We start from the raw sequence: 12,160 nt of genomic DNA on the forward strand, positions 1-12,160 counted from the left end.
ATGTGCTGAAAAAGGACTGTTTATTGGGAATACCTGGTTTAAAAAGAGAGATATACATAAGTATACGTATGTAAGTAGGAGAGATGGCCAGAGAGCATTATTGGATTACGTGCTAATTGATAGGCGTGCGAAAGAGAGACTTTTGGATGTTAATGTGCTGAGAGGTGCAACTGGAGGGATGTCTGATCATTATCTTGTGGAGGCAAAGGTGAAGATTTGTAGAGGTTTTCAGAAGAGAAGAGAGAATGTTGGGGTGAAAAGAGTGGTGAGAGTAAGTAAGCTTGGGAAGGAGGCTTGTGTGAGGAAGTACAAGGAGAGACTGAGTACAGAATGGAAAAAGGTGAGAACTAAGGAGGTAAGGGGAGTGGGGGAGGAATGGGATGTATTTAGGGAAGCAGTGATGGCTTGCGCAAAAGATGCTTGTGGCATGAGAAGCGTGGGAGGTGGGCAGATTAGAAAGGGTAGTGAGTGGTGGGATGAAGAAGTAAGATTATTAGTGAAAGAGAAGAGAGAGGCATTTGGATGATTTTTGCAGGGAAATAATCCAATGACTGGGAGATGCATAAAAGAAAGAGGCAGTAGGTCAAGAGAAAGGTGTAAGAGGAGAAAAAGAAGGCAAATGAGAGTTGGGGTGAGAGATTATCGTTAAATTTTAGGGAGAATAAAAAGATGTTTTGAAAGGAGGTAAACAAAGTGCGTAAGACAAGGGAGCAAATGGGAACTTCGGTGAAGGGGCTAATGGGGAGGTGATAACAAGTAATGGTGATGTGAGAAGGAGATGAAGTGAGTATTTTGAAGGTTTGTTGAATGTGTTTGATGATAGAGTGGCAGTTATAGGGTGTTTTGGTCAAGGTGGTGTGCAAAGTGAGAGGGTTAGGGAAAATGATTTGATAAACAAAGAAGAGGTACTAAAAGCTTTGCGGAAGATGAAAGCCAACAAGGCAGTGGGTTTGGATGATATTTTAGTAGAATTTATTAAAAAAGGGGGTGACTGTATTGTTGACTGGTTGGTAAGGTTATTTAATGTATGTATGTTTCATGGTGAGGTGACTGAGGATTGGCGGAATGCTTGCATAGTGCCATTGTACAAAGGCAAAGGGGATAAAAGTAAGTGCTCAAATTACAGAGGTATAAGTTTGTTGAGTATTCCTGGGAAATTATATGGGAGGGTATTGATTGAGAGGGTGAAGGCATGTACAGAGCATCAGATTGGGGAAGAGCAGTGTGGTTTCAGAAGTGGTAGAGGATGTGTGGATCAGGTGTTTGCTTTGAAGAATGTATGTGAGAAATACTTAGAAAAGCAAATGGATTTGTATGTGGCATTTATGGATCTGGAGAAGACATATGATAGAGTTGATAGAGATGCTCTGTGGAAGGTATTAAGGATATATGGTGTGGGAGGCAAGTTGTTAGCAGTAAAAAGTTTTTATCGAGGATGTAAGGCATGTGTACGTGTAGGAAGAGAGGAAAGTGACTGGTTCTCAGTGAATGTAAGTTTGCGGTAGGTGTGTGTGATGTCTCCATGGTTGTTTAATTTGTTTATGGATGGGGTTGTTAGGGAGGTAAATGAAAGAGTTTTGGAAAGAGGGGCAAGTATGCAGTCTGTTGTGGGTGAGAGAGCTTGGGAAGTGAGTCAGTTGTTGTTCGCTGATGATACAACGCTGGTGGCTGATTCGTGTGAGAAACTGCAGAAGCTGGTGACTGAGTTTGGTAAAGTGTGTGAAAGAAGAAAGTTGAGAGTAAATGTGAATAAGAGCAAGGTTATTAGGTACAGTAGGGTTGAGGGTCAAGTCAATTGGGAGGTAAGTTTGAATGGAGAAAAACTGGAGGAAGTGAAGTGTTTTAGATATCTGGGAGTGGATTTGGCAGCGGATGGCACCATGGAAGCGGAAGTGAATCATAGGGTGGGGGAGGGGGCGAAGGTTCTGGGAGCATTGAAGAATGTGTGGAAGTTGAGAACATTATCTTGGAAAGCAAAAATGGGTATATTTGAAAGAATAGTGGTTCCAACAATGATATCTATATGGTTGTGAGGCGTGGGCTATGGATAGAGTTGTGCAGAGGAGGGTGAATGTGCTGGAAATGAGATGTTTGAGGACAATATGTGGTGTGAGATGGTTTGATTGAGTAAGTAATAATAGGGTAAGAGAGATGTGTGGTAATAAAAAGAGTGTGGTTGAGAGAGCAGAAGAGGGTGTTTTGAAATGGTTTGGTCACATGGAGAGAATGAGTGAGGGAAGATTGACCAAGAGGATGTGTGTGTCAGAGGTGGAGGGAACGAGAAGTGGGAAACCAAATTGGAGGTGGAAGGATGGAGTGAAAAAGATTTTGAGTGATTGGGGCCTGAACATGCAGGAGGGTGAAAGGCGTGCAAGAATAAAGTGAATTGGAACGATGTGGTATACCGGGGTCGACGTGCTGTTAATGGATTGAACCAGGGCATGTGAAAAGTCTGGGGTAAATCGTGGAAATTTCTGTGGTGGCTGGATGTGGAAAGGGAGCTGTGGTTTCGGTGCATTATTACATGACAGCTAGAGACTGAGTGTGAACGAATGTGGCTTTTTTGTCTTTTGCTAGTGCTACCTCGTGCACATCTGGGGGAGGGGGTTGTTATTTCATGTGTGGCGGGGTGGTGATGGGAATGAATAAGGGCAGACAGTATGAATTATGTACATGTGTATATATGTATACGTCTGAATTATGTACGTGTGTATATATGTATATGAGATGTACAGGTATGTATATTTGCATGTGTGGACATGTATGTATATACATGTGTATGTGGGTGGGTTGGGCCATTTCTTTCGTCTGTTTCCTTGCGCTACCTCGCTAATGCAGGAGACAGCGACAAAGCAAAATAAATAAATACATAATAATGTAAATGCAATAAAGTTAACAGTACTTGATCATACTTAACACTCCTGTAAAAATAAGGTATACTGCTGTAGAGCAAGGATCTTATACTAGCCTGATTACAAACATTTTACTCTTAAACAAAATCTCGCCACCACATACAATGCTGAATTTATTTCAGAATTTGCTGTTTTTCTCATTTATACGAAATCATGTTCAGTATTTCGAAGTATGAAAATACTACCAAAAATGTTGTGGTAATGGGGAAACAATAGCGAAATTCTGTTCTGACTTTGATGCAGGGAAGAATAGTGAATTATTGAATTTTTCTGTTGGGCTTGTCTGTGGCTAGGGGTTTGCAGTTTCAGTGCACCACACATGACAGCTAAAATATGGATGTGAGTGAATGAGGCCTTTTCTTTAGTTTGCTCCTGATGATACTTCATTCATGCAGAAAATGGCAAACAAGTACAGAGGAAAAACTCTAATAGAAAAAGTCCAGAGAAGGGTCCTCCTGATGGTATATGAATTTAAGCAGTGTTATAGTGGGAGACTGAAAGCTATGATTAATTCCCACCAAATTCTATAATTACTACAGTATGACCACATGCAACTCACGTTTGGGCTGGTACATTGTCTGATCTTTAACACAAACTGCTCAGATCTGGACCTCTTTATATCCTTATATATTTTTGTTATTAAATGTAACATGAACTTTTCAAAAGATGGGTTTTCCACTTTCTCAAAAACTCTTCAATTACTCTTCGAAGTTCTTTCTGTCTCCTTCATTCTATTTCCCTTTATTTCTGTTATATTCAGGGCATAGACCTGAAGAGGACATCCGTCCGTGAGTGAAGCTTGGAGAGGGATTCAAACACCAAATCTTCCTTCACAACGTGAGCAGTCATTATAATTAAGAAGACACAATGATGAGTTATGCAGAGCATAAACGAAAAAAAGTTCCAGACAGATACCATCCTCAAACAATGTTTCTGAAAGACTTAGCAACTCAGTCAGATGACCTGAGAAAACAGAGAGTCCCAAGCTCTACTATACAGGGTCACTCTTGCCTAGAAGTTTTATGATTCATATCATAAACAATCCGAGCAGCCTCAGATTGGAATAATCATAGCATACACCAAGACTGAGGTAGTAACTGAGAAGAATATCAATCTTGAAAATTATCTATACAATGAACTCTTTAAAACTACATTAATACATGCTTCAATACCAAAGAAAACAGAAGAATATTAACACCTCACTAATACTACATATTCATTAATCCAGTCTTACCTCAAAGCTCTTAGAGTCCTCAGAATAGGTAATTGCTGTTGGAACATCTGTAAGAGACTGATAACCTATGCTGGCATGCTGCATCTGCTCAAAAGGTGTGATATCCAAATCTATATCCATAGTACTCATGAAGTCTAAATGTTCTGAAAAAGAGGAAAAACACTTTTAACAAATATTCAGAGGACTAGAGGGTAAAAACACACTTTCAGCGGATTACTCATACCATCAATTGATAAGTACTTTCCTAATACTGTGCATGTGTGCCTCTGCATCAGAGGTTCACTTTAAGATTGTTTTTTAATTTGCTGGGCATCATACAAATAACTAAAAAAAAAAATGGGAGGTAAATGATATAGTCATTACAGTATTGAGAGGAATACCGTATTCTCTAACTGAACCAAGCAATTCCAGCCAGTGATATGACTGGTATTTTCATGCAAGATGAGAAGTCCTTCTAAACTGGAGGTCTAACATTAGTGTTTCTGCATAAGTGTTTTGTTATGAAAAGCTTCAGACTTTCAGAATGAAACATAGATAAAGAGTCAGATCATAAAGATATTAGATTCTGTATCATATAGGAATCAGATACATGAAGGAACACAGGAGTAAAAGTTCTTTAGATGTAGGCACAATTAAATAACCAGCCCTGAAACAGCATATATATAGGAGAAATGGGAAGGACTGTAACTAACTATAATGCATTCTTTTCTTGGAACAGAGATGACAATCATATGCATACAAACCCACACCCCACATAATGGAAATTCATTTTCTTGAATTATGCTAAACGTATCTGATAGATTATGAAACAATTTTATTTACTGTTGGGCTAAACCTTGCTGTGGAATCAAGTACTTCTTTATGAAACAATCTTATTTACTGTTGGGCTATACTTTGCTGTGGAATCAAGTATTTCTAACTCATTAGTTTCTGTCTTTCTATCCAATAATAGAGCAAAAATCTTCTGGTCCTGCTTAACAACTAGTACTGAGAATATCAAGAAATTTGTACCGAGAGTGATCTGAATCAAGATCAGAGCCTTAAAAGTGTCCAAAGCAATAATCAATCCAGTTCACTACTCCATAGAGCTGTAGAACAAAAAAGAGGCCTTCAAAACAGCTGACTTTGGGGTTTTCTTTGGGAAATGTTTCAAGTGTAAAATAAACCAGAGAAGAAGTGGTTTTCTACTGCCTGCAGCAGACAGAGATGACTCAGAGGATGAGGCACATGATCCTGCTACTCTTCTCTTTAAGAGGAGAAATGACCTAAGTGAGAGACAGCATGGTTTCAAGGAATGATCACATGTAACAAACCTCTTCAATTTCTATGGGAGAGTGAGTTCCATTTTAGATGAGAAAGAAAGTCTCATAGAAAATTCTTTCCTTTACCTAAGATATTTTAATCTCTCCATTCTTGAATTATCATGAAATATCTATTAACAGGGTAACTGTATAGATTTCCAGCACTATAACCTAATGAGTTAAGATAAATACTATGCTTGATAATAACAAACAGACACAGTAAATCAATCGTATGTCAGTATTTACAGTAATGCGTATAACCAGTGACTTTACAAGTTAACATGTGACATGACAGTTAAACCACCAATTAATCCACTTCTCCTAGCTTTGGAGATCACAGCTATATAAGTACACAAGATGAGGGTAGAGAGATAACAGGATCAGATGGAATTGCGAAAAAGATATGATTAGACGAAAAGCCCAAAGCATGGTAATATGGTAATAGTAGCAGACATGTACAGAAGTAGATCATGGCAGAATCTCTGGAGAGCAGGTAAATGATCCAGGCTCCAAGCATCAGTGTGTTTTCAAGATTGCTCAATCTTTTTTGTTGCTATGATTACTTGGTGCAAGGCTGGCATAATAACTGGCTACAGACAAGTTTGAGCGGTTACACTAGATAAATCATAAAGATTATGTGAAGTACTACCTATAGGCAACCACTGACCAGGAGGGTATGTTACCACTACTACCTGCCTGGGTATCAGAGGGTTAACAATGGCTGTGTAGTGAACCAACACCTCAGTGGTTGTCAAGCTGCACTACTATAACTCAGGGAGCAGTCTTTTCTTTCTGCCTCACCCACATGTGGACTGCTGGCATTCTGTCCATAAACATGCAATCCCCCCTTGCCACACATAACACTTGACAACACTTAACTCACACAGCCCATTCTTCATAACCCTAGATTTTCCTGTGGTGAACACTTTGCACCAGCCCTGCCTTTTGGCAAAATGGTAGGAGTAACATATAAAATTAGTCAGCAGGAACATTAGTCACGAGCTTTAGGTAGAAACATTATGTAAAAGTAGGTTGGAACATTAGATGGGAGCATCACATGAAGCAGTAGTTTGGTACATTAAGCAGGAACAGCAGGTAGACACATTTAGTAGAATTAGTCTGTCGGAACATTAGGTAGGAGCCTCTGATAACACTGCACTAAAGTTCCCTTCTGTCTGTGGCCTTTTAAAGGTGAGGCATTAAAGGCTAAAAAGTGGCGCTGGAGTTCACATCCATTTTGGAGACTTTTGCTGTGGCCACCCCCTTAAGGGAGTTCTTGAAGGGAACAAGAATTAGAGATATATAGATAGAAATTGGGGCAAAGTGTCAAGTGTTAAGGTGAGTTGCAGGCAATTTTTCATTTGTTAGATTATAAGTGACAGTATAGTACAAGATGTACATAATTAGTCAAATGTGTTAGGCTGTATATTTGGGGTGATACTTTTGTAGAGTTCCAAAGAGAATCCTTAACTGTAAAGATTTAATGGAAAACGGCACATAACCAGTGATTATTTTTGGTAATGTTTTTGGTTTTAGCAACATAAGTGTGGCAGGCTGCTTTCTGTTAATAGAAGTGAAGATTGGTGATCTTCTGTGAGCAGGCATGTGGGGAGATGAGTGATTTGTAAACTTAAGTCCGGGAAATCCGTGTATTTTCCAGTCTACAAGGTGACCTAATGTTCACCCATGGTCATGTTGGAGAGAGGAGTCTCTCATAGATATCAAAATGGACCATAAGGAGGCAGGATGAAGACTCCAAGGATTGGCTGGAAGCTTGTATGGAACTCAAGGCAGTCTATATTATGCAGTAAAGTCCATTCGGCACTGTAATACATGGCACAGCACCTGGTTATATCATACCTTAGAGACAGCGAGTGAAGACTCTGTTGGTCTCAACTTTGGACTAGAGCAAGTTCTGTCAACCTGCAATGTCTGTTAACTCCAGGAAGACCATTAACTCATATATATTTTGAATTAATCTGTCATGAGAGTGTTTTACTTTTAGTTTGCATTTCCTTTATATACAATATAATTTTGAACTTGTTATTAAATCTATGTAAAGTGCTGACCTTCTTAAATACTCCTTCACATTAGGTAAATAAGGAAATTCACTTATGGGTGAGACTAAGAATGATGGATGGATTGTTTGTAACTGAACTGCCAGAGAGCATCTGACACTACCATATTGGAGCACGGTAAGAAGGTGGATCTTCATGCAGGGATAAGGGGAAGACTTCTTCAATAGATAGAAGATATCTTGGAGGTAGGAAAGAAAGGATGCATGTCAGAGAAGCCTTCTCAAATGGGCTGAGATGACCAATGGCTTACTGTATAAAGTACATGGAGAGGACACAGAAGAGGAGACTAGAATGTCCTTGACAAGAGTATCTACTGACTTGACCTAAATTGGAGTAACTTTTAGTGAAATAGAGGCAACATGCCCATCCACCTCTCTCCAGCTAAACTGCTGCCAAGGAAAAGAAGACAAGAAGAGTCACCATGCAGTATGGAGAGTACACTACCATGGAAATTCTATAGTAAATTTTGAAAAGAAAAAGTTCCCTATCAGTTTTGAAAATGGCTCTACTGGGGCTGGACTTCAAAAATGAAAGATTTATATATCCCTTCTTGAAGCAGGATTATTTTCTGATAAGAGAAATCACTGAAGCATCTGTCATGCCTTGATTTGAAGGTAATGAAGTCTTTGCATTAACTACATCAGGTGGCACTTTATTCCATTTAACAACTCTAATCAAAAAAGACTTTTGACCATGTTGACTTTACATCTCGTTCTTTTAGTCCTACTGTCAATTCTGCTCACTGAATCTCTCTTTAAAGTGAAGAAATATTCTGTATGTTATGCTGCTAAAATTATTCAGCATTTTGAATATCTATATCATCTCTGACACGGTGCTTTTTGAGAGAAAATAATCTTTAGTCTTTCAGTCTTTCCTCATAAGGCTTATTTCTGAGTAATGGGATTAGAATGGTAGCTCTTCTTTGAATTCAGTCTAGTTTTTCTTCATCTTTAATCAGTTCTGGTGACCAGAACTGAACATCATATTTCAAGTGAGGTGTGAACATGGCTTTTTTAAGAGCAAAGAGCAAGTATTATATCCTTTGGTGGGTAGTAGATTTTAGGCAGCCAAAGACCAGAGAGGTATATTACCAGTACTACCCATCTGGATATCAGGAGGGTTATTGATATCAGCTTTGTGAGTCAGCACTTTAGCGGTTGTCAAGTTGCATTCCTTTGTCCCAAGTTGCCGTCTTTTCTATCTGCCGCACTAACATGTGAACTACAGGTATTCTGTCCACAACCATACATCTCTCCTTGTCATAAGTAACACTTGACAACATTTAACTTTTGGCAAAATGGTAGAAGCAGTAGATAGAAGTAGTGGGTAGGAACATTTAGGCAGGAACATTAGGTAGAAACATTAGGTAAGAGCCTCTACAAACACTGCAAAAGAACTTGCAAGTGGTCTATCAAGGGTGAAGTACTACAGGCTAAGAAGCAGCACTGGAATTCTTTAGTTATGGAGACTTTGCTGCCGTGGCCACCCCTTAAAGGGAATTTCAATTGGAACAGGCATCAGGGATACAAATAGACAGATAGTATTATATCCTTTGTTATATAGTGCATATTCGAAGATATGAAACCTAACATCTTGTTGGCTGGGCATAGTTTTCCATACTTCAGGTCACTACTAATAATCACTACAAGGCCTTTTTCTGCTTTTTCTTCTTATAATGGTTTACTCAGCATTTTGTGTTTGTGACTTATATGCTCAGAGCCGAAGTGCATTACTCTGCATTTACTGACATGAAATTCATTTGCCCTGTCTCTGACCACTTCATTAATTTGCCTTATATCACTTTGAATCTTCAGGCAGTCTTCCTTTGATGGGCTAAATTTTCTAATTTTGAATTGTTGGCAAATAGTGAAATTCGGCTGGGGATGCAGATAAGGAAAAGTATGGGTCTTTATATCATATTACCCCACTTGTCAAAAGAAGCCAATTAATTGGTTCCCCAAGTAAAACAACTCTGTCTCCTATCTGAAAGCTAGTTTGTCATCCAAGCACAGACTTGATTTCCAATGTAATGAGCTTCAATTTTACACAATAATCTTATATATGATCCTTTGTTGAAAGCTTTATGAAAGTTTGTGTATGCAACATCTGAGGGGATTTTGGAGTCCCAGTTTTTATACTTATGAATGAATAGTTCAATGAAATTTGTTAAACATAACCTTTTCTTATGAAATCCACTCTCAAGGCTGGTTAGCAGTCTGTCACTGTATCTTCTAGGAATACAGTGATTTTCTTGCTAGTTACTGTGTCAACCAATTTTCTTAAAACAAAAGTAAGGCCAATGGGACTGTGGATCATAGTGCATTTTCAAACTCATTTTTTGAAAAACTGGTGTTTGCCAGTTAACTTCATTGAATTGTCTTGGGGAGGTTTTGCCTGGACCAGCTGACACGACTGGATTTAGTTAATCTTCACATCTAAATGCTACATGGCATTCAATATCCTTTACATCCAATTTTTCATCATGCGGGCCAAGAGGTACATTTTGTGCTTAAGATAAATCACATTAGTTTTTGACAGAAAACAATGAACAGAAATACTTGTTTAAAGGGGAAGCTGTTGCTTATTATCACTACAGCAGTTATGGAGCTATTTTCATCTAAGCCAATACTATCCTTTTTTCTTGCTCCTATTTAAGATTCAGATCTGAGGCCAATGCTCTTCAACATCTACATGACTTACCAAAAGGAATGATCTCCTGAATATGCTTGCAAACAATGTCAAATTCATGTGAGAGGCAGTGTGTGAGGAGGATTGCATCAACCTACAAAGGAACCTAACAAACTCCAAATATGGCCTGATACATAGTTAATGAAATTCACCCTGAGTAAATGCAAATGAAAGGACTAGATATGAATATCAGGAAGAAGTAAGCTGAAGGAATGTGTGTGTATCAGGAAACTTGATGCATACATTAATCTAAACATGTCAACAAGGTCCTAACTTAAGAAAATAAAAAAGGAGACAATTTTTCTGTGGGCAAATGTTTGGATAGTACTCAAGTTTATGTACTAGGAAATATCAAGGCTAGCTGTTCACAACCTACATTAGGCCAAAATTATATAATGCTCATATTTGATCAGTGCACTTTAATTAAAGAAGTACAAAAGACCTAATAAAAGAGGGTGCAGATGAATTATATTAAAGATCTTCTATGTCATAAGAAAAGAGACAGACCACAGAATTGGAGGAAAACAGTCTGTGGATATGAACAATTCAAATTAGTTGTAGAAATTCAGAAGGTATCCAACCATGGGAAAAAAGATGAATTCACTGAAAAGCAAAAAGTCAGGGAGGTCTTTTCAAATGTCCTAGAGACTGTTCAACAATAGGAAATGCCCATAACACATGCAGAATCTAGGAAAAAATGGGCAGGAAGGGATGCAGGAGCAATTTTTTGGGCTGATAAATAGATGCAAAGCATGAATAGTGGTACAGTGGAACAGATGCTGGGTACAATCAAACAGAGATACACAAAGATTTAAGTGAAGCTTCAGAGATCGAACAATAAAGGATAATGAAGATTTTAGAAAAATACAAAATAAACAGGACCAGTGTTTGTTAACTATATGGGAGATTTTGGAGAAAGTCAGAGATATGAAAGTTAACAAATCAACATTGAAGGATGTAGCTTGAAAGTGGATGGCATCAAAATTACAAAGACAAACACATCACAGGAATAAAATGTGTAAATCACTGATGGTTTCTGGACCAGAAGACCATAAACCACATCAAAAGGGATGAGAAAGAAAAAAGAAAGCACCTTTAGAGTTTACTGGAGGCTACAGAAATGTCAGGAGCAGTTTCTGTGACAGAGAAAAAAAGAACTGCAGAGAGGTTGGGAATGTTAGCTGATGGTGATGTCAGACTGAAATTAATATCATATACACAAATGGAAGTGAATTGGTAGTAAATAGTAAAAGCTTGAACTCCAAAGACTGTACAAGGAGCGATGCAAAAATTTTTCCCATTAAGGCTCAGTCATCTATTCCTGATACTTCCTCACTCATATGAGAAACAGTGATCACATACAAAGAAAAGGTAAAGTAAACCTCATACTGTTTGAACCGAGGAAACAAAGTCTAACAAAGAGATAAAATCTCACCAGTTCTGTCCAGAGGGGTACATGATAGCAAAGGGGGGAAGAGAAGACAAAGGAGGAACAAGACTTGTTGTCCAAAATGTACACATAATTACCAATACAGGAGGATGAAATGAGGTTCTGAAGTCTGCCTGTACGAACTTTGAGACCATCACAATATCCTGTTTTCAGCATTGCCAACAAGTCCAACAACTTACGGAAATGTACATCCCTGAAAATAAAGAAAAAAATATGACTAAAACAGCAATGAAAAAGACAGTAACAAGTGTGTTTTCTACAAAATGCCTTAACTTCATGCGAAAGTTTTGTACTTCATCCTTACAACAAAATGAAGGCACTGGTGGCACACATTAAAATTTTTAAATTAAGAAGAAAGTTTTGAGTAAATGGATACTCTGTTGCTGGTTGGCGATTCTTTTATCCTGGGATGAGGATGCAGCTAGGTGTGAACCCGCAAACCTCTCTCTCTCTCTCTCATTTTGGGAGGAGCACCTGCTGAAGAACTTTTTTTTTCT

At 38.4% G+C, this 12,160-nt stretch overlaps 1 protein-coding gene across 4 annotated transcripts in view; it reads right to left on the reverse strand.

The window, feature by feature from the left end:
* LOC139765716 (probable phosphorylase b kinase regulatory subunit beta) overlaps positions 1 to 12,160 on the reverse strand; it is a 217,915-nt gene that overhangs the window by 83,473 nt on the left and 122,282 nt on the right. For all 4 annotated transcript variants that reach the window (XM_071693507.1, XM_071693508.1, XM_071693511.1 and 1 more), the window contains 2 exons: positions 11,741 to 11,856; positions 4,147 to 4,289 (listed from right to left, as the gene is read on the reverse strand). In XM_071693507.1, the coding sequence (XP_071549608.1) occupies positions 4,147 to 4,289; positions 11,741 to 11,856 (259 nt within the window). The remainder of the gene's footprint in view (positions 1 to 4,146; positions 4,290 to 11,740; positions 11,857 to 12,160) is intronic.

Source organism: Panulirus ornatus, chromosome 55 (genome assembly GCF_036320965.1).
Source record: "Panulirus ornatus isolate Po-2019 chromosome 55, ASM3632096v1, whole genome shotgun sequence".
In the NCBI taxonomy this organism is placed as follows: domain Eukaryota; kingdom Metazoa; phylum Arthropoda; class Malacostraca; order Decapoda; family Palinuridae; genus Panulirus; species Panulirus ornatus.